This window comes from Rana temporaria, chromosome 7 (assembly GCF_905171775.1).
Source record: "Rana temporaria chromosome 7, aRanTem1.1, whole genome shotgun sequence".
NCBI classification, from domain to species: Eukaryota; Metazoa; Chordata; class Amphibia; order Anura; family Ranidae; genus Rana; species Rana temporaria.
The window spans coordinates 59809735-59836607 of NC_053495.1; the positions used below are offsets into that span (position 1 = coordinate 59809735).

Below are 26873 nucleotides of genomic sequence, written 5' to 3' on the forward strand. Positions count from 1 at the left end.
ATTTTCTTGTAAACCAGTACCAGAAGAGCATTCTGAACATCATGTAGTAACACAGAACTGTTCTCGCATCTTGCAGCTCAACTGTAGGCAAAATCTGGGCTGTCTTTCTGCAGTCTACCTTTTTAGCAAGTTTACATTTTCAGCTGAAAAAAATGCATCTGTTCCAATACAGTTTTGCCCATAAAGCACCATCTAATCAGTATACACAGCCTGCAATCTTACCAACAGGTGGTACAGCAAATTCATGTTTTAATTTGTTAATGGTGCCATTTACTGAGTGCAAGCTGAAAGAGGCATGGATTACAATGGGTTATTAAAAATAATAGGAGAAATAATCTTCAGGAGACTTTGGTTCTAGCATCTCCACCGTTGTAACACATCTAGAGCAAAGATAACTGCAACTGCCCATTGCACTTAATTAGATTGCTTATTTGATGTGCCCATGGTAGGATGGAGAACGAAAGCCAAACATAAGAATTTCATATCTTGGAGCACAGTACAGGATAAAACCAGTTGATTCATAGGCCGTGGGTTTTATGCCTCCATCTTAAGGGCAATGAACATTGCCAAAAGCTTTACTGGGATTGCCCCATCCCACTGTATCCATATAGCCCCACCCACTCAGCGAGATTGCTTGCAAAAAAAACAATGAAGAGATTACAGAAAAAAAAAAAAGAAAAGGGCACGAACCTCCTGTACTCCTGTCCTGTACTCCAATATATACCTTCTATCTTTATCGTACAATACAGCAATCGATTAATAGACCATGAAACATCCAAGCATAAAACGAGGAGAAAAACTACAAACCAGCTGCAACAACCCACGGGAAAACCGTAAAAAAAAAAAAAAAAAAAGAAAGCTCAAAGTTAACTGCATAAACACTGTGCAGCTAAATTAATCATCAGTGGAGGCTCAAACAGCCACCTGGCAAACAAATGGGTTTGAAATAAAATGTGAACCAAAGATCAGGCCATGGCTCCACACAAGTGAGAGGGACAGATTTTACACACTGTATAGGTCCAAGAAACTGAACTTAATGGGAGAATGGGCTTGATGCACTTGTCCCTAGGGCAGAGGCCCTATGAAAATGCAAGATGACCACCCAGCCAGGTGAAAGAGCAGGAAGGAATCCCAAAGAAGGACCTCCCTAAAAAAGAAGTGATGAGAAGAGGGGTCAGGTACCAAGGAGAGACGTAGCTGTGGATACAATGCCTGACCCCAATCCCTAAGGGAAGCAAAAAAAAAAAAAACTTCTGTCTTTTGGCAGGACATGGGAGGGAGTAATTGAAATTTCAGTAATGGAATATTTCACATAAGGAAGAGCACTAGGGAGGTATGGAGAACTGGCTTTCAGGATACCAATCCTCAAACAGCAAAAGAAAAAAGGGACAGCCAAAGCAAAACTATTGCTGCCAGGGTTGATGGAGAGAAGAAAGTTACTTCTTTATACCAAATCCATGAAAGGGGTAGTCCATTAGAACAGGAATGAAGGGCTCCGCTTGTCAAGAAGCCCTGCACAAGCCACAGAGGGATACATACTGCAGGGGCACAGCAGGCAACAAGGCAGAAAGTGCACTTGAAGGGCAAAGTGGATAGAAATATGATAAACACAATCAAACAAGGACCCACAGGGTTGTCTTACCATTAAAAAAAAGGCAGTGGAAGGGGGAGCAATCTGCATACACAAGAAATGGGGAACATCCATCTCAGAGGTTGGGGTGTACCTAACTGGGAAATATCTGGAAATTAGGGATAGAAGGAAATCACAGCAAAAAACATCTCAGAGTTAGGCCAATCATTGTATGAGGCCCAACTTGTATGATCTAGAGTAGAAAATGCTTTCTACAAAAGGCCCTCTTTTTGTACTTTGAGGAACATATGAATGCTGTGCAGTCCTAGGTGAACCTATCCAGAGACCAATATGCACTGCCCTCAATCAATGAGTCCATAGTACTAATCTAAAAAGGAGTAGTAGTAAAATGTCAGCACCCCCATGTTTTCTACCATTGTAAGTGTGCTAGACAATTCTGGTTGTGGCCCATAAACATAGTGGGGTGGGGGGGGGAGGGGCAAAAAAGCGTTTACGACTTATAGCCACTGCTGATTCCAGAAGTGGCAAAAGGCACTGGAATAGATCTGATATAGTGGCAGAGAACTCCACTTTAGTCGGACAAGCCACAATGTGTGTGCATCTCCGAGGGAGACTGAGTTAGGGGGATAGAGTGGTGTTGGTGTTAGGCCTTGCTCTGGAACAGAGGACTAGTATTAACCTGACATGCTCTCTTCCTCAGAGCTACAGAACTAGTAGTTTGTGCCTTAACAGGAGAGGGTGGAATACAATCCTTAAGACCATATGCTTGGATTATGATCTGCCCGAGTCACGATGGGAACAATAAGGATTGACAAATTCAGACCTTCGAATGCAAGCAATGGCTTGCATTAAGCAGCCAGAAGACAATCATTTTTTTTATTCAACCAGTGGGTTAAAAAAAAAAAAAAAAAAAGACTATTCCCATATCCATTCTTTTGAGGTGTATGGGGGAGACTTCCCCATCATTAAAATACACTGATCAGTACTGGCGGCAGGGCGGTTCTACAAAAGTCAATCGGTATATTGACTTCTATACAGCCACTTTGCCCATACATGGATCGAATGTCAAATGATCTCTGCTGAACTGGATGAATTTTGATCCATGTATGGCCAGTTTGAGGTAAACATACACAGTACAAACTAAATCCAGACAATGAATGGAAATCTTTTAAATGTACTGAAGCTAGACAGGGGGAGGGAAGAACAAAGTCCTAGGTTAGGTGAAAGGCTGAAACCACTTTAGGAAGAAAGAAGGCTTTGGCATTCAAACACCATGCAGTCCCAGTTTAAGACAAGAAATTTACGGGAACAAGGCCACCAGCTCAGACACACTTCTCACAGAGGTGATGACAACAAGGAAAGCAACCTTGTGAATAAGAGTGGAAAGGGGATATCACTGATAGCCAGGGCCGTCTTTAATATGGTTTGGCCCTGGGCAAACATTTTTTTTGGGCCCCCCTCCAGCTTATTTTGGGCCTGGCTGGTTCACATGTATGTGTTTTGGCGGCCCTCATTTGTGCAGGCACAGCAGCCCATTGATTTGAATGGGCTGCCATGCCTTTGTTTCCTGCAGAAAAAAGGTGCATTCAGCATTTTAAAAATACAGTTGCCTTGAAATCCATTTCTGCTTTTTCACCATGCTACTTACCTGTTGTTCCTGCACACAAACGCACTGTGTTTTTAAAAGCGTGACCTAAACGCCTAAAAATGCAGCAAGTTTGATAGTGCAGGAACTGCAGATAAGTCACAGCAGACAGCTGTATTTCATTGCTTGATGGACATAGGTGTGCCATGAGGCATGCGCTTTTCTTTGCAGGAAACAAATTCAAATGAATGGGCTGCTGTGCCTGCGCAAATGTGGGCCGCCAAAACACATACATGTGAACCAGCCAGGCCCAAAATAAACCCATCAATCAGTTAAATACAGACAGTAATGCCATGTGCTCTGAGGCCATACTCGGCCTGGACTGCAGGTCTGGTCTGTGATTTAAAGAGTTTTACACATGGCATGGCATAGGGTCCCATGGTGCTAAAGCAGAATGGACAGATGGTGCTGTGACCCCATGCTATGCCATGTGTAAAATAGAGGAACTTTTTAAAACACTGACCACCAGACCTGCAGTGAATCATCAAATTATATAAAGACTTTGGCCACACTCTACAGAAAACTTCTATTTGTAATATAGATTAGCAAACAGTGACATAATACCTTGAGGTGCAGGACATGAAGAAGGAGTAAGCCTTGTGTAGATCAAACTAGGGGTTGCTCTAAAATCACATTCTAATTCACTTTTATATACAAGCAGCACCCAGTGGCAGGAAGGGAGAAGTGCACGTCTAAAGGGAAGCCAGGGGTGCTGTACATTTTATAAACACTGGGAAGGGAAGCAGTACTGCGTGCCGCTGATGATTTTCAGCGCTGATTTGTGGGCAGCACAGGGGCTTAACGGGCCGCTCTGCTTTGGCCCCCAACAGTGACAGGGCCCTGGGCAGCTGCCCCCGTTTGCCCTATGGTAAAGACGGCCCTGCCGATAGCTGCAAAAGGTAGTTTATGAAATGCTACAAGAACCAAACAAATGTACAGGAAATACTACATGAGAAACATCATGTTCAAAACTTTTAATTAAAGAACAGGAGACTAACAGTCAATGGAATAAGATCAAAGTCACTAAGATTTAACCCTTCATGGACCAAATGCTGATCCATGCCCGATTGAAAAAAGATTTTCAGCCCACAGACTACTTCCTGGGATGAAAGCTTCTTAGCTTGCACCAGCCAGCTTCCATGTGCAATGGTAGACCTTGCAGAAAGTAGACTTCTTAGCTTTTAATATTGTGGGAATCCAACAGCCATGCTGTTAAAGTGACTGTAAAGCAGGATAGTAAACTGGTCCTTGGGACAGAAGATTTTAGTTTAAATGTATTTTTATTAGGAAGCCATACAAAAGCCATACAAATATATGGTTCAGCAGGATTTAAAATTCAGCCTTAAAGAGGTCTTATCTCATAAGCAATAATGTGAAGCACAGTAACACATACTAAATAGTATAGAGGGTAACGACTTCTTCAGAGGAGTCAGTGAGTCAGAGCATACATGTCATGAAGATTTAACCATATGCTCCTGAAGAAACTGTAGATGTTTTCAGTAAATATAAATGAGGGACAGAATATTTTGACAATCTGGGAGAGCTCACAGAGCATCTGCCAGTGGTCTGATCAGGTTGGAATACCATACATCTCCAAAAGTAAAAATTCTAAAAAAAAATGCTCTAAATATTCAAATGAAATAACAAATGGCAAATGGAGAAATTAAAACTAAAAACGGTGCAGCGCTATCATACATGATTAAATTGATCTATATAAATGAATGTGCCAATCAAAAGAATATTATCTAAAAAAGTTCATCAATAAAAAGTCCATAAACCATGAAGGAGGAGTATTCAAAAAGGAAAAAAAAGGAATGGTGAAGATAAAATCCTTTTTTTCGTATTAAATCCAGCATATAAAAGGGTGAGAAAACGTAAAAGGAACAAGGGGTGCACATAGGAAGAAAGTCCAGCTTCCCCAAATTCTCTGTGTAACCACCTCTCTAGTGAAAAGGAAGGATGGCAGCTTACTAGAACAAATTGGCTTCCAACCTAATGGAAAAGCTGAGAGTAGTAGGGAGAAGTATACCAATGAATCCACAGAGGTGCTGTCAGTCCTAGTGTATCTTTTTATCCAAGCCTCTCACAGTTGAATATGCATAAAAACAAAAAGAGAACCATAGTGCGATACTGTATGAGCAATTTATTAGGTAAAAAGGCAAAGTACACTCACATGGTCAACGATACAAATGAGCATGGAATCAAGAAAATGCTGCAGCAATTGCGAGACAGTGTGTGGAGCGGCCGTAGCAGCCTGGTAGCATCACGCCAGGTCCCACCCAATGAGTTTCGTCATATGGTTGATGTCGTCAGGGGCGTGGCTACCAGCTGCGCATCTCTCTCTCCCTCTCCATATATATATATATATATATATATATATATATATATATATATATATATATATATATATATATATATATATATATATATATATATAGATAGATAGATAGATAGAAATGACATGAATGCAAAAAGGGGGGTAGCGGCTGCTTATACCGCAAGCTCACACAGACTATTACCCAGACAAAAATATCAATTGGATTTTCTCGGTACTGATGACATGAATCAATGTAATAAAAATTCATTTATTATACATAACAACATACAGTTTTAATATAAAACAGAGCTAGGACCAACCACCTCACTTCAGATACAGAATTGTTATTACAAACGGAAACCGTGGGGTATCAGAGATTGTAAGGAGGAGTCATAGAAGAGTAGAGGTAATAAGTAGAGGTTTGTAATAACAATTCTGTATCTGAAGTGAGGTGGTTGGTCCTAGCTCTGTTTTATATTAAAACTGTATGTTGTTATGTATTATAAATGAATTTTTATTACATTGATTCATGTCATCAGTACCGAGAAAGTCCAATTGATATTTTTGTCTGGGTAATAGTCTGTGTGAGCTTGCGGTATAAGCAGCCACTACCCCTCTATTCCTGGTCCCCCCTTTTTTCCTAACTAATTCCGGATGATGGTACATTTTATTTTTGATTTAATTAATTCAATCTGAGGCTACACTCACATTTTTTGCATGAATGCAAAAAGGGTGGAAGTTACCATTTATCCTGCTCAGTAAATACACAGAAGTTGAATGCAAGAAGGGGAGAAGTAATCACTCATCCCCGATCTATACATACACAAAACCCGAGTATAGAAAGGGCAGAGTTTTTCATTCCTCCCCGCACATAACCATCCAGAGGGAGAGCAGAAAGGAGTGAAAAGGGATAGCAACAGATTGAAGAAAAAGGGAAAAATGTCCAAATGATCGAACATATAAGGTCAGGTAGCAATAAAAGTTGTGGCGTGTGTCATTGAGATTAATAAAAGAATAAAAACGGAATTACGCCATCTGGAGTTTCTCTCCTTATGCGAGTACCTATGGGAGATGCTGTACAACTGACACCCTCCATGTATACCACATTAAAAAACTCTAAACATGTAAAAAGAAAATATTTTAAACATGAGATCATTACATGATCAGAGGTAACCAAATCCCATTAATGCCATCTAGTGGACAAACACCATAATAGCTACCAAACTACATGTACAATTATAGTATAAGGAAGTAGAATCTATTTTCAAGGCCCATTGGCATATTCTAGATAAAACCCTTAAAACTATACTGCCTGATACCCAAATTTTTTATTTTAAAGACCATAATGTGTCGCTGCATTTCAAACTCCATCACAATCAGGACCCCCTCAGGTCTGAAATTTTGGGGTGTAGACCATGTAAAACCAGTGTGGAGTGGTTCCAATATGGTAAGGTAACTCTCCGAACACGAAACTCACTGGATTTTTTTTAATTGACACACTTACCCCTAAAGGGTTAAACGTGGAGTTGGATATAAATTGCTTTATTAGGGACTTTTGAAGTTTTCATTTTTTTTGGCTCATTGTTGACCACTTTTTAAACTGTTAGAAGTTTTAGATTTTGAATTAAAATTTTAAACTTGTAAATTTGTAAAGTCAAAAGTTCCTGACTCAGGTTTGCTCTATATTTTTTTTTTTTTATATATATATATGTTTATAAAAAATTTCATTTTAACATAGAGTTTATAATATTCTGAATAGTGTGATTTTATATTATGGTAATGATATTATTGATTCAATGGTCTCAATACACCACTGAGAAGCAAATCTAAAGGCTTATTCATGAATTTTATAAAAAGAGAGATGCACTTTGAATTTGTAGCTTTTAAATGAGCAATATTTCAGTTTGAGTACAGATATGACACACTGTATCAGGTATATATGTTATATAAAGATGTTCTGCAGGCTGTTTATTAACCCGAGTATTGTATTAATGGCCGCCTGTGTGTATCTTATGAGATTGAAACAATTTAGCACTATGATGGTTAATTTATGCTGCAGTCTGTTGGTAAAAATACCGGGACGCTGTGCCATAAGGCCACGCCCTCAAAGAAAGTCGTGATGAAACGCGTCAACACGTGACCTTACAATGTCAGGAATTGACATTTGCGTTCCGCTGCCAGGAAAAGACAATCGGAAGTAAGTGGTGGACGCTGTCTTCCTTATGTTTGTGAGTCTCATGTCCATCCTGTGCTGTGAATAACGCTGCTGTTTTATGATGATATAAGAACCATCTTACTGTCAGATTTTATGGAGTGTGTCATTGAGATTAACAAAGGATAAAAACAGAATTACGCTATCTGGAGCTTCCTTCTTTATGCAATTTTGCAAATAAAAAAAACCCCAAACCAGAAGAAATTATTCTGAGAAATGATTGTGTATAGAGATGCCACATCGGCAGAAACTTTAACAAAAATTCTCTTTCCTTGAAATCTCCTGCAGAAAGTTCAAAGTATGTGTGGTATCTTTTAAATATGAAGGAATTTTAGATACAAGTGACTGTATAAATATATGTGGATGAATTTCTACAGCCACTTGTATCTAAAATGATGTTACCACGCTCCATGCTCCATTGCTGCAGCATTTGCTTGATTCCATGCTCGTTTGTATTGTTGACCATGTGAGTGTACTTTGCCTTTTTACCTAATAAATTGCTCATACAGTATCACAATATGGTCTCCTTTTAGTTTTCATGCATATTTATCTATGAAAGGCTGGGATAAGAGAGATACACCAGGACTGACAGCACCTCTGTGGATTCATTGAGATACTTCTCCCTACTACACGGTCTGAATTTTCTATTAGGTTGGAAGCCAATTTACTATCCTTCCTTGTCACTAGAGAGGTAGTTGCATGGAGAATTTGGGGAAACTGGACTTTCTTCCTATGCGCACCCCTTGTTCCTTTTACATTTTCTCGCCCTTTACATGCTGGATTCAATTGGAACACTGGATTTTATCTTCACCATTCCTTTTTGTCCTTTTGAATACTGGTTTATTGATGAACTTTTTTTGATTGCCATATATATATATATATATATATATATATATATATATATATATATATATATATATATATATATATATATATATATATATATATATATATATATATATATCAATTTAATCATGTACAATCGCGCTGCACCTTTTTTATTATTATTAATACCATATATCTGCCCGGGCCAATCCAGAATTATGAAATTCACTGGAAGGCTTTCTGTCACGTCAGTCAGGCACAGAGACCAGTAGTTATAACAGTAGAGAGACTCCCAACAGCCAGCAGGATAAGTATAGAAACAGATCACCCTGGCAGATGAAGCAGGTCTAAGTACTAACCAGTATTTCCCAGAAACCAGCAGAAAGCAGATGGGTTTTTCTGAGTGTAATGTTAGTACCAGGTCACAGTCTTCAGGACCACCCCACAAGTAGATGATTAGGTTGGGGTCCAGTAGCAGATATAGTAGGTAGGGATCAAGCAGAAGCGTAGTCAATAAACAAGTCAAAGATTGGTAACAAGTGGCTGTGAAGATAAGGAGGGCAGCAGGAGTGACAAGAGCGAGATATTGGATGGAGGGGTCGGCAACCTGTGGCCCACACCCAGTCCGCCACCGCTAGATGTCAGTCTCGTCAGCGCACGTGATGAATTCACGTGCACCTGGCCCATGGACATTTTAAGAGAAGAGCAGGAAGGTGAATGAGAACATAGGAGAGACACACAGCAGCGCTGATAAGACAGCGGGAGCTTTCCGAAGTTAACTTTCCAGTTTAACCAATCACCAGCTTGTTAATATGAAGAATCAACTCCGGAAGCTCCCATTGTCTTATCAGGGCTGCTGTGTGTCTCGCCCATGTTCTCATTTAGCTTCCTGCTCCGCTCTGTCTCATTCTCTACATGGGGCATGGTAATAAAGGGCAGAGTTGTAGGGGGGGGGGGGACTCCAAGCCAGAACAGCTCAGATGATGGGGGTAAGCGTACCGAGGAGAAACAGGAAGTGAGAAATTCGGACAAAGAAAAAATAAAATTAGAAGGGAAATTGAAGCAAAAGGTAAGTGAACCAACAATGCACTAGCTTTAAGGAACCCATTTAGAAAATAAAAAAACAAACCTTTACAACCCATTTAAACTGCTGTGTAGATGCCCCTATCTGCATTATTTTAGATTTTTTTTCCATAATTCACCTTTAAGGTATTTGAAGCGGCCCTGTAGATGTACAAGGAGATTACAGGGAAACCTGTGCCCTGCCCTTGTATTATCCACCATCAGTAGAAATAACCTTCATACTCACCGTCTACAACAAATATTTCATACACGTCAACATAAAAAGCCTACAAGCCACTTGAGAGATTCATTGACTTTTAAATTTGTCTGTAAATGCTCCAATTATAAATCATTTTATGGCAATCTAAAAGCGGCCATATAGGTTGCTATGGTGATAGTTCCACAAACTACCTGTCACTTGCCAATCTTTGTGTCAAATCTGCATCAGTTATGGCAGACATCAAAGTGTATGGAGTCAGGCGCCAATTTTTATGTTCTGAAAGGGTACAGATTGGGCCTAATGGTCCTTATTCATCTACTAGTAATAGTATTTAAGGCATGTTAAAGATGTTTCTCAAACTATATTATCACATTTGGTAACATGGCCTGAGAGGTCACTTTACTGAATGTACACATTTCCAAACCATACCCAACATGGCTGCTATCTATTCAGACATAGCACTAAACTCCATACACATACCTAAAGGAGGGTGGACAGACAGGCCCATCTTCTGACTCCAGCGGACAGGAAGAATTCCTGGGCAGTTCTTATGGCAGATCATAGACTGTTGGCTAGTAGAGGCCTCAGACCGAAGATCGTCCAGTTCAACATAGAAATACTGCTCATTAAAGACCTGCAAGGCAGTGGATTTGGTTTAAACAATTCTACAAAATCTGGGAACAAAGATCAGGATACAAGACTGTTCAAAAGGAACTCTGGTCTAAGCAAAACATTTTCTCATAGTTTGTAACGACCAAAGTGTTTTAGGTTTATATATTATATTCAAGTTGGGAGATCTCCTCAACCCAAAATCGTTGTCAGAGGTTGCTCTTTTTTTTAAATCAATAGAAAACTTTTCTATTTTTTCTCCACATACAAATCCTGAACCAAAGATTATCTTTAATGAAGGAAAAACAAGAATTCTGTTACCTTAGTGACTGATGCAGGTACAATACAAGAAGGGTCTTTAGGATTTATTGCCTCAAGTTTCATGCCAGATGTGAATGAGTGATTCTGTATCTCAGGTTGCTCCTGTGGAATACAGCAAATTTATGTTTCACTTCATCATAATTCAACTGAAGAATGCAGCCCCATCATTGATGAAGACACCTCCATTTTATTTACAGGGAATAACAGTTTAACTGTGTCAATGTACTTAAGTATCACAACAGCAATAGGACACAGAATGCAGAGATTATTAATTGCTTCTTTTCTCTAACATCTCATACCAAGACATACAACTTTTATCCCCAGTCCCCAGTGTAAGTGTACCACCACCATCATCATCATCATCATCATCATCATCATCATCATCATCATCATCATCATCATCATCATCATCATCATCATCAGTATCTAAATTCTTAAAGGGGTTAAAAACCCTCATGGTTTTTCACCTTAATGCATTCTATTCTATTCCTTCTGTAGTGATGCAGCCCCTCAGCCCCCCCCCCCCCCCGTTATACTTACCTGAATGCGGTCATCCTCCGTTCGGGAACGAGCACTCCATCTTTAGCTGGTGGCTCGTGTCCTAATTGGATAGATTTATAGCAGTGCAGCGATTGGCTCTCGCCGCTGTCAATCAAATCCAATGACATGGAGGCTGGTCCGAGTCCTGCATTCTGTGTGAATGGACACAGGTGCGGGACACGGGGGTGCAACCGCACGGGGGTCCACCAAGGAGAGTGCTTCTCCAACATGGACACTCGATGCAGGGAGGAGCCACCAGCGCCGCTGAGGGACCCCAGAAATTTAAAACTAAAGGAACACTTTGAAAACATATCAGATCTCAACGGCAAAAATCTCATGCTGGATATCTATACTGATATGAACTTGGTAATGTGTTAGGAATGAAAGGATGGCACATCATTTGATGTAAATGAAAATTATCCACCTACAGAGGGCTGAATTTAAAGACACCCTGAAAATCAGAGTTAAAAAATTATGCAGCAAGCTAGTCCATTTTGCTGAAACTTCTGCAGGCCTATGCTTCCTTCTCCAGGTGCCAGGTTGCTAAGTCTAGTTGCAATTGCAACCTGGCGCCCGGATTTCGTGGAAACCTGCCTTAAGGCACCTTTCACACTGGGGCATGATGTGCGGTGACGGTATAGCGGCGCTATTTTTAGTGGCACTATAACGTCGGAATTGCGGTGGTATTCGGCCGCAAGCGGTGCGGTATTAACCCTCGCTAGAGGCTGAAAAAGGGTTAATACCGGTGGCAATGCGCCTCTGCAGAGGCGCATTGCCGGCAGTATTACTGCGGTGTCCCATTGTTTTCAATGGGAAGGAGTGGTATACACACTGCTCCTCTCACTGCTCCAAAGATGCTGCTTGCAGGGGAAAAAAAATTCTCCCGGCAGCGCATCGCCTTAGTGTGAAATCCCTTTGGGCTTTCACATTGAGAATGCTGGGGCAGGAGTATTTCAGGCGTTATTAATGCGCTATTTCTAGCACTAAAACACCTGAAATATGCCTCAGTGTGAAAGGGGCCTAACTGGGTTTTGTTGATAGTGACAGTTAATAAATGGGTATAAACCTCAAGAGATGAGACCTCTACAGCCTTGTGACCTTAGCACTCCTATTAGTGGGTAGTTAGAAAATGTAGTAGAATTTTTTCCAAACTGCGCCTGAAGTGCATGCCTTAAAGGGTCACTAAAGGAAAAATGTTTTTTTGCTGAAATGACTGTTTATTGGGTATAGAGACATAAAAGTTAACGGATTCCTTTTAAAAATGATTAAAAATTGAATTTAATCTATCATATAATGTGCCTCTAGTTTCACTTTCGGTTTTAAAGGTACATACATGAAGTTCCGGGTGAGAGGTGAGTCGGGAAGACTCACAGAACAAAAACAAACAAATCCAGGGCAGTGTTTTGTTTTTAAAATGAATCTGATTGGTTCTGAGGAGTTTTAGACACACAGTAATGACAGCTTAGACCACCGTGAGAAAGCTCCCAGTATGATGGTTATAAGGAAACAGGCAACCAGGAAGTGTGGAGATCACAGCAGAATTACAGCTACTTCAAAGCAAAAACGAACAATAAGGACATGAAACCAGGACTGCAGTAAGGTAGCTATTTAGCTAAAAAAAAAAAATTCCTTTAGTGACCCTTTAACAGAAGATATTGGTAAAAGGTAGAACGAGGGAGATCACGTTTTCTTTGTAACTTGTCAAAAGAGGAAAGAACAATGCCAGTGTAAATGCCCTCTAGACTAGAGTGTCAAGCCAGTGTTGTTTTCCAAAAGGAATAATCTGTGTAGCAAATTGAGAAACATGGGGTCATGCCAAATAGGGGGCTCAGCATCAATATCTTTGAATTCGACTATATGCTTAGCAAACGCACCTATTCCAGAACTTTCATTGTCGCTTCTAGTGCTACTAATAAATGTTTTAGCTTAAGGACATAGGCCAAATGTGACTCCACCACTGCTGTGTAACAGGCGTCAACCAGTCAGTCAAATGACACAGTTGCCCAGCTATAATTGTATGATGTTTATAGCATTATTTTGCCAACATGCTTACCATGAAGATGTCTGCAAATACAAAATCTCCAGTGTCGTCATTGCACTTGGTCAATATTTCTCTCCACTCTTCTTCAGTTTTTAGGTGCAATATTTCTGCAAGATACAACAGATGATACTCCCTTTATACCACGTGTACATTTATTATCTCAGATGACAAGTTCATTCCACCAAAAAATTATATAAACAGTATTTGCCAAGATGGTTATGGGTTACACCGCCTAATGGCTTCTTAGATATTTTAAGGACTTGAGTGGTCCATATGCCTACATTTCCATATTAGAACACCTGCCACAGCAATTAAAAAAATATTCAACCCAATTGTATTAACAGTAGTTCCTGCAAGAGCAGGAACAGGAAAATATATGATTCAGCAGGAGGAGCGAGACTTTAAGGGTGGGTGGAAACAAATTAGGAAATTATGCTGTGTGGTCTTACTGCTGAAGTTCCAAGAGGCATAAGAAGTCAGCAGGTGACTGCAACCGTCAAATTCAAACTATAAAATTACCATACATAGGATTGGTCAAAGGAGAAACAATAATAGCCATTACCTTCGGGAGGCTTGATCTCATAGCCATTCTGAGCAGCCCATCCCATTTGATGCAGTGAAGGATGTAGGTAGTAGTACTGTAGACTTGGCCAGTCAAGGGCCCCCTCATACTGCAGCTGAAGTCTCCCACCTATGTTGTCCAGCACTCTCACTGGCCATGCACCCAGTGACCCCTGGGAATGTTGAAGCTCAAGCAAGGAACCTGGTCCAAACAGGTCTAGTGGGTCTTTACCTCTGTGTGGCTTTAAATAAATCAGAAACAGAAAAAACATTTACAAGCATACTCATAATATTACTACCATTAATAAAACAAAAATAGTACAATACAAAATAAACCACTATGAAAAATGCCCAACCTAGTCAGTTGAAATGAGTGTTCAAATGAGGCTACAAAAACTACTTACAGAACAGGTTCACTTTGAAACCCCAAAAAATCCCCAGCCTCCTAATCTATTCTATATTAACCACTACGCATTTACTTACCTCATTTCTATGGTGGCACCCTCCCGCAACGTTGACAGCCTCTAAAAATACATTTGGTCGATGCTGCCCATGTTTATACAGTAACTTTCCATAGACTTAAATAGGCGTACCAATTTGAGTAAAGCCCTATTTAACTTTATAGGAAGTTACTGCAAAGGCAGTTCTGGACAAGTTATCTACACAAAGACCATAAACATTGTGGGAGTAAGTACTCTCTCTGTGTGTGGGGGGAGGGGGTAGGGCTACATATGGCAGATACATTAGCTTTCTCTTTACTCTCTTTTCACCTGCTGTTCCTGCCGTAACACGCTTTCTGTTCTAGGGTGACAATGCTCACGCACCATATTGTAGCTATGGAGAATCAGCGTTATTAAAACACACACAAAACACCCCCACCCCTTCTCAATTGTGTAAAATACAGGAGCTTTATAGTCCTTCGAGAGAGCAGAGAAAACTAACTGATAACAGTCAGCACTGGCAGAGAACACAGGAAGCTATAAGTTGTAGCTATTTATCTGCAGCCATTTCTAAGGTGGATTGTTTCTGAAAACAAATAGTAAAGGATTTTGTTTTAGATCTAGGAGCAGGGGGTGGGGATATGAGGTCTTCTCAGAGCCGATCAGCTCTGAGCTCTGACTGGAGGCAAGGAACACGCTCCCATTCACAAAGGAGAACAAGCACAGGCCAAGTGCTGCAGCTCCCTTCCCATCACCCTTTTAACTCTTGGTGTCAGACTCATGCTGATTACAGAGGAACCAGGCAGCAGAGAGAAATGACATTAGGAGCTTTTGGAGTATAGAAAGATGTGCCGTTATCATAATTTAATGTTTGAGGATTACAACCAATCTAACAGACGAAAAGGCAGAAGCTGCAACAATCCATGTGTACCTTATGGAGCACATTATAAAAGGTGACCATCAGTTCACAGATTGTATGCTAAAATGCTACAAGAGCCAAGCAGGAACTTATTATTTAAAACATTTTAATCTATAATTTTTTTGTTATTGAAAATGGTCTTCGTTGTCTATTTTGTGCATTAGATGCATTTGAACAATGCAGCATTACAGAGTAATGCTGCCTTGTTTGAAACCTTTTGACCAGATGACTGCTTTTAAAACTACAAGGGGGAGGTATCAAGTGCATGATTACAGGTGGAGAAAACATACATTTATAAAACCATACAGTATTACATCTCAGCTCTAGTTTTATGTAATAAAAAGCAGGTAAAATCTCTGCATATGTACCAAGTACTATCAGCAGTTGCATGTGTTTTATAAATGGTTGCTTGCTTAACCCTAAAATATTGTTTCTCATTATTATATGATCTTTTAAGTAAACTTTTTTCTGCATCTTTAGAGAGTGTTGACCTCCTTACTACGCAAGTATGTGTTAAGAAAGGACTTATTAACCAAAACCATTGGTGGTGCATAGAAAATAAAGTAATTTTTTTGGTTAATTAAGAATTTTTCATTTGCTGAAATAAGTAAATTTAGCCACACATTAAAAGCTCATTATACAATCTTATTTACAGTTGCTAAACTGGCTGTACATATGGCAACCTTCTTCAGTTTTACCCTCCTATTGCCTTGTTCCATTCAGTCATTTTTAGGATTTGGTTTACAAGACTCAAATGGTTTGAAAACTGTGGTGTGTATACGGCCAGCAGTGGGCTACATGGGTATGATAAAAACAGAGGAAAAGTGGTCACTCTTAAAGCAGTTGCACATATTACAATCTGCACAACTGACTTTAGATGTACCAAAAATGATGTAAGGTCATGGTGATGTTTTGTGTAATTATATTGACTAGCATTTTTACTTTTTTTTTTCCCCCTTGCCCTTCACTTTGGATATATAGGGGCAGATCCACAAAAGGATTACGCCGGCGTATCTATTGATACGCCGGCGTAATTTTAAATTTCCTGCGTCGTATCTTTGTTTTGTATCCACAAAACAAGATACGACGGCATCTGGGCTCGATCCGACAGGCTTACGTCTTAGTATGCCGTCGGATCTTAAATGCAATTTTTCGGCTGCTAGGTGGCGTTTTCGCGTCGAGTATGCAAATTAGCTATTTCCGACGATCCACGAACGTACGAGCGGCCGTCGCATTTTTTTACGTTGTTTCCGTTCTGCTTTTTCCGGCCTATAGTTAAAGCTGCTATATGGTGGCATACGCAATGTTAAGTATGGCCGTCGTTCCCGCGTCCAATTTTTATTTTTTTGCGTCGTTTGCGCAAGTCGTTCGTGAATAGGAATGTGACTTCATTTACTTTCACGTCGAATCCAATTACCTCCTTGCGGCGTACTTTGTCGCAATGCACCCCAGGATATTTTAAGGATGGCGCATGCGCCGTTCAAAAAAAACTTTGTTTACGTCGGGTCACGACGTATTTGCATAGAACACGCCCCCATCACTCCCATTTGAAATTGCACGCCCTTACGCCGCAATAGATACACTACGCCGCCGTAACTTACCGCGTGGATTCTTTGAGGATTCACAAAAAGAAAAAGTAAGTTACAGCGGTGTAGTGTATACGCTACGCCTGCCTAAAGATAGGCAGATCTTTGTGGATCTGCTCCATAATGTCCATATTATCACCAATAGACGATCAAAATTTTCATGCACGGATATTTATTACGCCAATGTCAGCACTAAAGAATTTGCAGCGCTAGCCAACGATCTGTCCATTTTTTTTCAGAGATTTATAAATGCCAAATAGATTATCTGCGGTCTCAATTAATTTTAGAAGGTAAAAAGAAGAAAATGCAATGGATTGTGGATCAAATGTATACAATGAAGTATGCTGGCTTACGTTCTACAGAAAAGAGAACACATAAAAGGGTATACTTACGCCCTCTAGCAGGTGAGCAGGAGCACTACAAGCCCCGTTCAATGTCTGAACAAGAAATTCTTCCCAGTTCTGATGCTTTTCTCTTACAACTGAAATGACAGGCAAGATAAATGTAAGATGTAAGAAAGATGTAATGTTCTGTGTCAGCTGCTTGTAGCTCATCAATGAACCAATACTGCAAAAATATTGGTAATCAATGCGATCAGAATATCACTTATGAAAATGTAGTTGGAATGCCCTTTTTATATTTTCTCCACATTTATATGAATAACATGTTGTACAGTAAAATGAAACGCAGACATTCCTGTCCTTCACATCAGAACAGTCTACCCTACTTGACGCTGACATAACAGAAGATGAGGAGAGATAAGCCATTTCATCTCTGGCCTCTGGAAAATCATCTGGGCCTGATGGCCTCCCTTTAGAGGTGTATAGCAGATACTTAGACATTATAGCCCCAGTATCAGTGCAAGTGTACTCAGAGGCCTTTCGTCTAGGAGTACTGCCATAATCTACAGTATGTGTGCTACCACTGTGATCCTCATCCCAAAACCTGATAAAGACCCCCCTGGACTGTGCATCTTATCCAGTTTTACTCTTAAACGTAGATTACAAAATACTGAGGAGGGTCCGGGCCACAAGACTAAATTTTAATCATTCTTTTCATAATAAAATGACGATCAAACATTTTTTTTTGCCAGGTAAATTTACATCAAAATATGCAGAGTGAATCCAGTACATATGCAGGATCCAGTACATTGGCTTCTCGATAGCACCAAGGCCTTTGACTATTAAAACGGACAATCCTGCAAGCCTCCCTGAGTTATTTTGGCATTGATGGCAAATTTAGAAAAAGGTGTCAAGACTGCTAGAAAATTGTATGAGTTTTTTCTTATGATGATTTTTGTAGTGGACAGATTACAGAAGTGACATCCGAAAACCTGAAGACAGAATGTGTAATTTACTTTGTATATCCAGAGCTGTGGGCTTGTTGCCGGGCTGTCTGGGGTGGGCTGCCTGACTAACTAATCAAAGCATTTTCTGGGTGCCTGGCTGTTGATTAGCTTACTATTAATTAGATCGCTGTTATTTGGATTGTTGTTTCAAGTTTGCACGATCATGCTAATATCCCAAAGAGGGGAATGTCTTCCTGGGGGGTAAAAAGTATGTGTCTGAGTTTTAAAGAGTCATTCCTTTGGTTTTTAACCTTAACATCTTGTCTGTGTACGATGCTTGGGGTAAAGGGTGTTATTAGCCCTCGGTCTGCTGGAAGGGTTTGGAGGGCAGAAGGCACCGTTTGGTGGAAGCACCCAAGTAGAGTGCCAAGTGGTCCATCCCACTCCTCCTTTGAGGGCATTACAAAAGGGGCATGGACTGATGTCATAGGGTTCTATGCTGATGATCACCTTGATTACAGCAATGTAAATTATTAAAGTTTTGGTTCATATTCAGGTTTAAAAAAGAAGGGGCAAAAATCTGCTTTGAGGTCATTATACCCCTACTCCATGCCAGGTTAATCCAGGGCCTGTCCTCTTTAGACTGACTTATTTTAGATATTCGGGAACAATCATTACTTGAAAAGCCTCTGATACTATGGGTGCTTATGTAGAATGCTCATGACAAAGTTGCACATTGGAGTAAACTCCCCCCATCTGTGGGGGGTAGGATTAATCTGATTAAGATCATACTTTTGTCAACATTTTTCCATGTATTGTCTCATATGCCAGTGGTCGTCCAAGGCATTTTTCAAATCACAAGACTCGTGATTACCTCATTCAACTGGACCAACACAAGCCATAAACTTTCCACTTTCCGGCCCAAAGACAAAGCATATATGGCTCTACCGACCTATAGCCATATTATTTGGCAGGGCAACTGAAACATCTGTCTTGGGAAAGGCAAATGGGGTGAGCACTGCAAAGGCTGTTCTATGAGATCTTCAGGTGACAAAAAAATCTTGGGTGCCTGCCTGAGTCCGCAAACCCCATATGCAGGTAGAAAGGAAAGAGATGGCGGCACTTGCAAGGATTAGGCACAGGAGTATGAAACATGTCTGCTGACCCTCTGCGAGTTGTATGGCATATCTCTTTTCTATTTTTGCATAATAAAAAGGAGCCGTTTTTGTTCTCTTGAAGTGCCACCATCTCTTTATTTTTTACCTGAAACATGTGTCTACCTGGACTGAAATTACTCAGTCTTATATGGTTGAAACTCACTTGACTACAACTTTGAACATAGCACAGCTGGTTATAGAACTCTAGACTACAAAGTCATTGCTGCCTAAATTCACCATACTGTACTTCTGCTAACCTTGGTGAGATCCATGTGGCAGGAGGAAGGGGGCCAGGAGCATCAGCGGGAGAACCTCAGAAGAGCAGGATCGGGCCGCTCTGTGCAAAACCACTGCACAGAGCAGGCAAGTATGACATGTTTGTTTTTTGTTTTGTTTTTTATATTATTTAAAAAGTTCAGTTTTAATGTTTCACAGATGTGCGATTCTAATTATCCTCTTATAGACATATTGGAGTTTGCAGGGTCCCAAAGGTTTGATTTCCAGCCATTTGTTGCATACCAAGCTTAGTACATGTCTTCTACAGGTCAAGTCCAGATGGCAAACGCTAATTCCTTCCCTCACTGATGAGGAATGTGAAAAAGCTTGCTTATTACATCTTGCTGCATTACCCATGGTTAATAAGAAATTATATATTCTACATTAGACCCACCTTACTCCTACCCAATTGTTCGCTATGCACCAAAGCTTTAATTCTGTTTAAGGTGTGCTCAACCAGGAGTGTATGTTGGCCATCTAATCTAAACCCCTGTTTTTACCACATACGGTTAGACAGGCTAAATCAGATGGTTAGCAGGCTGGTCGGTAAGTTGAGCCGGGAATTTGTTTGGTTTTCCATGCGTTACGCTTTCTATGTGTTCCTTGTTGAAAAGGTCCGTTATTAGGTGAAGGCAATGGCCATCTCTTTGTACTCTTGAAATAATGTTAAGGGGACGCACTGGAAACCTTTGCTGCCATAGTGCTATGTACTGGGTGTCCAGTGCACCCCTGTGCCTTTAAGGAGGGATGGGCTGCCTCCAGGCTCACCTGCCCTTAAGCAATCCATTATAATGATCTTGCACTGTGGAGGCTCTCAAAGTTTATAGTAAGGACCACAGATACAAAAGATGCCTTGACAGTTCTCTTTAGTTTACACATTTATTTGCAAATGTGTGCATACTAAACACCAGTTATTAACACATAGGGGGTTATTTACGAAAGGCAAACCCACTTTGCACTACAAGTGCAAACTAAAAGTGCAAAGTGCTCTTGAAATTGCACTGAAAGTGCACTTGGAAGTGCAGTCGCTGTAAATCTGAGGGGCAGATCTGAAATGAGGGGAAGCGCTGCTGGTTTTATTATCCAATCATGTACAAGCTAAAATGTGGTTTATTTTTTCCTTGCATGTCCCCCTCGGATCTACAGCCACTGCACTTCCAAGAGCACTTCAAGTGTAGTTTGCACTTGTAGTGCAAAGTGGATTTGCCGTTCGTAAATAACCCCCATACTGTTAGACATGATAATTTAGTTGGTTAGCAGGCTGGTCGGTAAGTTCAGCTGGGAAATTCTTTGGTTTTGTTTTGCATGCGTTGTCCTTTCCATGTGCTCCTTGCTGCAACGGCCAATTATAGGTAAGGGCAGTGGCCATCTGTTTGTACAGACCAACCTTACTCCTACCCAATTGTTTGCTTTAAAGTGTTACTAAACCCAGTGATATGAAAATAGTTCATCTGCCCCTCCACAGTGCCCACAACTTATAACTCTTCTTTTTACATTAAAATACTGCCACTATATACACCTTTTTGGATGATCTGTATACCACATTTACATGATAAACTACACAGTTTCTTTAGTGCTGAGAGTTCAGGTAGGAGGAGATTTCCACTACAGCTTGAATACACGCCCACGTGTGATGTCAATATCATGTGACCTGGCTAGCTCTGAGAACAAGTAAATGTTCTCTCCAGCATAAAAAGACAACTGAGCATGTGCAGGTCGGCTACCCTGCCTGTGTTAGCTGGCCTTCCCCAGACCGTCCAGGAGGGGGTGGATATGTGCATACAGGATAAAACAGTCTTTTTAAACAATTCAGAAGATTAGCCCCTTAAGTTCCACAGTGCGTATAACAAGCATGCTATGCTACATATACAGACTGATTTTACTGTTGTGGGTTTAGTAGCACTTTTATTCTATTTAAGGTGCCTTAAGAGAAACCCTATTTTTAGCCCTAAAAATGTTAGCACTCGGTTGTATACAAGTTTCCCCACCTTCTATCCCCCAATCTTCTTTTTTAAATAAAAACTGTTGCTACGTCTGCGCAAGCAAAGACAGTGTTAAAGTTTGTCCAAAACTTTGTTACTATCACTTTCACTTTGACTGTGAATAATGGTATCTCCTACTATCAAGGAGTGGCTCACGAAAATATGCTGCTCATCGAAAATTAGGGACCCAACAGCTCAAATACATGATATAGACATGCACAATACCTTGATGGGATGGAATGCAAAAATTCACTTTATAAATTCTGAAATCTTAAAAGACCCAACGTACCAATCTAAACCCATCAAAACTCAGTGCTTTTTGACAGCAGAAGCAAGATCACTCAAGCCTCTAATCAAATTGACAAGAGAGGGATTAGCCCCACTGCATGCCTCTTTACTTTATTATTGCAATTTCACATCCCCTCTTCCCCATGTATATCCTCGCTGTCCTCTCACCATTTTTTCCCTTCTCCTTATCTTTACACCCAACATAGATGGCCAAACTAACCTGTTTCGTTAAAGCGAAACATTACGTAAGTTCTGCTGGTTGTCCTCCTCCCCTCCCCGTATTTTTTTTTTTTTAGGTGGTGCATGCCTATTTTTGGCAGACACTTGCTCACACTTCGCCTTGGCACACCTTGGGAAGCAAGCAGAAGTTCACCTTCACCTTTCTGTCAGTTCATTGACAAAGCACAGCGCATCTCATGCATGCACTGTGGGGAGCCAGCTGTGAAGCATCAGGAAGTCACAGGTGGCTTCCCACAATCAAGATGGCGTCACCAGGGACCCAAGACTGGAAAGGAACTAGCCCAGGTGCAGGCAGTGCTGGGCCCCTTGGCTGGTAAGTGTCTGTATATTAAGAGTCAGCAGCTATAGTCTTCGGGTAGATAATTTTCTCCCCCCCTTCAACTTTCGAAAAATCCCTCTTAAAGCTCTCTAGTGGCTCCGATCTGAGGTGTCTTTCGCTTCTTCTCCAAGCTTCTATATACTTGATTGTGCGCAATGTTTCTACACTCCTCTGTTGTTCAAAGAAAGGAGTGTCTTATGTGTCGCTGGTACTGTTGTAATGCAGTGTTCTTTTTCTTAATACTGACCCATCCTCCTGTTCTCCCATCTTTAATATTGATTGGACCCCTGGGCAAACATTTTCTTGTGCCCCCCTAATTATACCCACTAATCCCTCCCTCCGCTCTTAGACATGCAATAGACACAGTGGGGCAAAAAAAGAATTTAGTCAGCCATCAATTGTGCAAGTTCTCCCACTTAAAAAGATGAGAGGCCTGTAATTGTCATCATAGGTATACCTAAACTATGAGAGACAAAATGTGGAAACAAATCCAGACAATCACATTGGGATCATTGTCATGCTGAAAGACCCGGCCACGTTTTCTCTTCAATGCCCTTGCTGATGGGAGGAGGTTTTCACTCAAAATCTCACGATACATGGCACCATTCATTCTTTCATGTACACGGATCAGTCGTCCTGTTCCCTTTGCAGAGAAGCAGCCTCAAAGCATGATGTTGCCACCCCCATGCTTCACAGTAGGTATGGTGTTCTTTGGTTGCAACTCAGCATTCTCTCTCCTTCAAACACGAGATGTGTTTCTACCAAACAGTTCTACTTTGGTTTCATCTGACCATATGACATTCTCCCAATCCTCTTCTGGGTCATCCAAATGCTCTCTAGCAAACCTAAGATAGGACCAGACATTTACTGGCTTAAGCAGGGGGACCTGTCTGGCACTGCAGCATCTGAGTCCCTGGCGGCGTAGTGTGTTACTGATGGTAGCCTTTGTTACGTTGGTCCAAGCTCTCTGCAGGTAATTGACTAGGCCCCCCGTGTGCTTCTGGGATTTTTTCTCACCCTTCTTGTGATCATTTTGATCCCACGGGGTGAGATCTTGTGTGGAGCCCCAGATCGAGGGAGATTATCAGTGGTCTTGTATGTCTTCCATTTTCTAATTATTGTCTTCCCAGCCTGGTGCAGGTCTACAATTATGTTTCTGGTGTCCTTCGACAGCTCTTTGGTATTCACCATAGTTCACCATAGTTTGGAGTGTGACTGTTTGAGGTTGTGGACAGGTGTCTTTTATACTGATAACAAGTCAAACAGGTGCCATTAATACAGGTAATGAGTGGAGGACAGAGGAGCCTCTTAAAGAAGAAGAGACAGGTCTGTGAGAGCCATAAATCTTGCTTGTTTGTAGGTGACCAGATAATTATTTTCCACCATAATTTGCAAATAAATTCTTTCCAAATCAGACAGACAATGTGATTGTCTGGATTTGTTTCCACATTTTGTCTCCCATAGTTGAGGTATACCTATGATGACAATTACAAGCCTCTCTCATTTTTTTAAGTGGGAGAACTTGCACAATTGGTGGCTGACTAATTACTTTTTTGCCCCACTGTAGCAGCTAGACTCAAACCAATTTACTGTAGCAGATCAGGCAGTGATTGCAATTGGTTGCCAGAGGTAACAGCATATCATAACTGCTCACTGACTGGTTGCTAGACATTACAGCACGCATTATGTCTCACTGATTAATTAGGTGCTAGAAGTTACAACACATCATTTCTGCTTGCCGATTGGTTGGGTTTGCTCTCACTAGTAGTCCTTCTCACAATTTAAACTTATGTCCATAAAAGTGGATAAACATACAGCTTTTTAACCACTTAAGACCCGGACCAAAATGCAGCTAAAGGACCTTGCCCCTTTTTGCGATTCGGCACTGCGTCGATTTAACTGACAATTGCGTGGTCGGGCGACGTGGCTCCCAAACAAAATTGGCGTCCTTTTTTTCCCACAGAGCTTTCTTTTGGTGGTATTTGATCACCTCTGCGGTTTTTATTTTTTGCGCTATAAACAAAAATAGAGCGACAATTTTAAAAAAAAAATCAATTTTTTTTACTTTTTGCTATAATAAATATCCCCCAAAAATATATAAAAATAATTTTTTTCCCTCAGTTTAGGCCGATACGTATTCTTCTACCTATTTTTGGTAAAAAAAAAAATTGCAATAAGCGTTTATCGGTTGGTTTGCGCAAAATTTATAGCGTTTACAAAATAAGGGATAGTTTTATTGCATTTTTATCATTTTTTTTACTACTAATGCCGGCGATCAGCGATTTTTTACGTGACTGCGACATTATGGCGGACACTTCGGACAATTTTTGGGACCATTGTCATTTTCACAGCAAAAAATGCATTTAAAATGCATTGTTTATTGTGAAAATGACAATTGCAGTTTGGGAGTTAACCACAGGGGGCGCTGATGGGGTTATGTGTGACCTGAAGTGTGTTTACAACTGTAGGGGGGTGTGGCTGTAGGTGTGACGTCATCGATTCTATCCCCCTATAAAAAGGGATGACACTATCGATGCTGCCACCACAGTGAAGAACAGGGAAGCCGTGTTTACACACGGCTCTCCCCGTTCTTCAGCTCCGGGGACCGATCGCGGGACTCCAGCGGCGATCGGGTCCGCGAGTCCCGCAGTCACGGAGCTTTGGACGCGCACCCGCGACCCCACGGCTGGGCTTAAAGGACAATGTACCTATACGTTGATGTGCCCAGTCGTGCCATTCTGCCGACGTATATCGGCGTGAAGGGGTCGTTAAGTGGTTAAACAATTGCTTTACCAGAATATCGTAAAGGTGTTATAATACACCAACTGGTCCAAGCAAAGAAGTGAAGAGGATCTGCATGACTAGACAGACTATATTGCTTTACCACCACCACCAAGCTTGCAAAGGATGTCCCATTGGACTGCATTTGCGTATACATAAAGAATAATTGCAGGCTTAAAATAACCCCAGCTTGTGCGACAGAGGCTTATGCAGAATATTAGAATCCACAGGTCAGCTCAAGCAGCTTGGATACAATAAGGAGGCTAATGCCGAGTAAAGTAGCAAAGTGCACTTGGTCTTAAGTTAGTCCCCACCTTAAGGCTTAGTATGTAGGCAGGAGCAGGACAGAAGCAAAGCCAATTTACTGCAAGCTTCACCACACGGGCTCACTGTTTCCAACAGCATGTCAAACAACAGTCCTACGCTCTTACCACCCGTGGTGCTGCACACTGATAATGCTTATCTTCTCTTGATTATGCTGACAGCACTCCTCCTCGCATACACCACCGTTTTGGCTTTCTGCCTATAAAAACCTTCTAGCCACCTACTCAGCTGGGCACTGTGTGCAGCACTAGATATCTGTCACACATCAGTCTCCCTCCACACAAATCACCTGCAGCTGCCTTGGGCCCCACAGCAACAACTGAGCCCAGGGCAGATTCCCCTTTTGCCCTGCGTTTAAAACAGCCCTCTTAATCACAGAGCTCTTTGCTGCATTAAACAAAGATCTCAGTAGGGCAATTCAAAGCCCACATTTAATAATTGTGCCATGGTGTGTACACCCCAGAGTATGATGGAGAGATGATAGCAATATTCGCTAACTGTTATAAATCAGCCCCCCTAAGTGTATTTTTAAAAGCAGTTACTGTAAGTACCTTGATTTGAAAGGTATCAACTTTTCTTGAAATTCACTGTAAAGTAGAGCGAAGATGTAGAGAGGAAGTAGAGGCTCAATAGGTCATTGAGCTGTGCTGCAGCGCTCAAGTGATAACAAGGGACACAAACACTGACATGAGGAGAGAGCAGAGTGACAGATCAGTCTGCTGCTTCTCCTTCACTGTCTAGATCAGGGGTTCCCAAACTTTTGAAGAACGAGGGCCACTTAAAACGGATGTGCGGCCAAAAAAAAATATTAAAAGCCAGCAGCTACAAATACTGCAGCTGCTGACTTTTAATATTAGGACACTTACCTGTCCTGGAGTCCAGCGACGTCCGCAGCAGAGGACGAGCGATCGCTCGTCACTCTGCTGCCCCCCCGCCATCCACTGTGAGGGAACCAGGAAGTGAAGCGCTCCGGCTTCACTGCCTGGTTCCCTACGGCGCATGCGCGAGTCGCGCTGCGCCCGCCGATTGGCTCCCGCTGTGTGCTGGGAGCTGAGTGTTCCCAGCACACAACGGGGGGGGTGACGGGATGTGATGCAATGCCCGTCTTTTGCTCGTGAATGCTGGGCTGGAAGTGGGTGCAAATACCTGTTTTTAGACAGGTATCTGCACCCCCCTCCCCCCTGAAAGGTGTCAAATGTGACACCGGAGGGGGGGGGGGGAGGGTTCCGATCAGCGCAAGTTCCACTTTAGGGTGGAGCTCCGCTTTAAGCGATTTGGTAACAGGTCGCAGGCCACAATGAGCGGAGATGAGAGGTGAATGGAGGGTCC

At 41.4% G+C, this 26873-nt stretch overlaps 1 protein-coding gene across 1 annotated transcript in view; it reads right to left on the minus strand.

The window, feature by feature from the left end:
- Window positions 1–26873, minus strand: part of SFMBT1 (Scm like with four mbt domains 1) — a 144261-nt gene that overhangs the window by 57882 nt on the left and 59506 nt on the right. The window contains exons 6-10 of the mRNA XM_040359451.1: window positions 17282–17370; window positions 13946–14186; window positions 13396–13490; window positions 10803–10904; window positions 10353–10506 (exon numbers count right to left, since the gene is read on the minus strand). Of these exons, the coding sequence (XP_040215385.1) occupies window positions 10353–10506; window positions 10803–10904; window positions 13396–13490; window positions 13946–14186; window positions 17282–17370 (681 nt within the window). The remainder of the gene's footprint in view (window positions 1–10352; window positions 10507–10802; window positions 10905–13395; window positions 13491–13945; window positions 14187–17281; window positions 17371–26873) is intronic.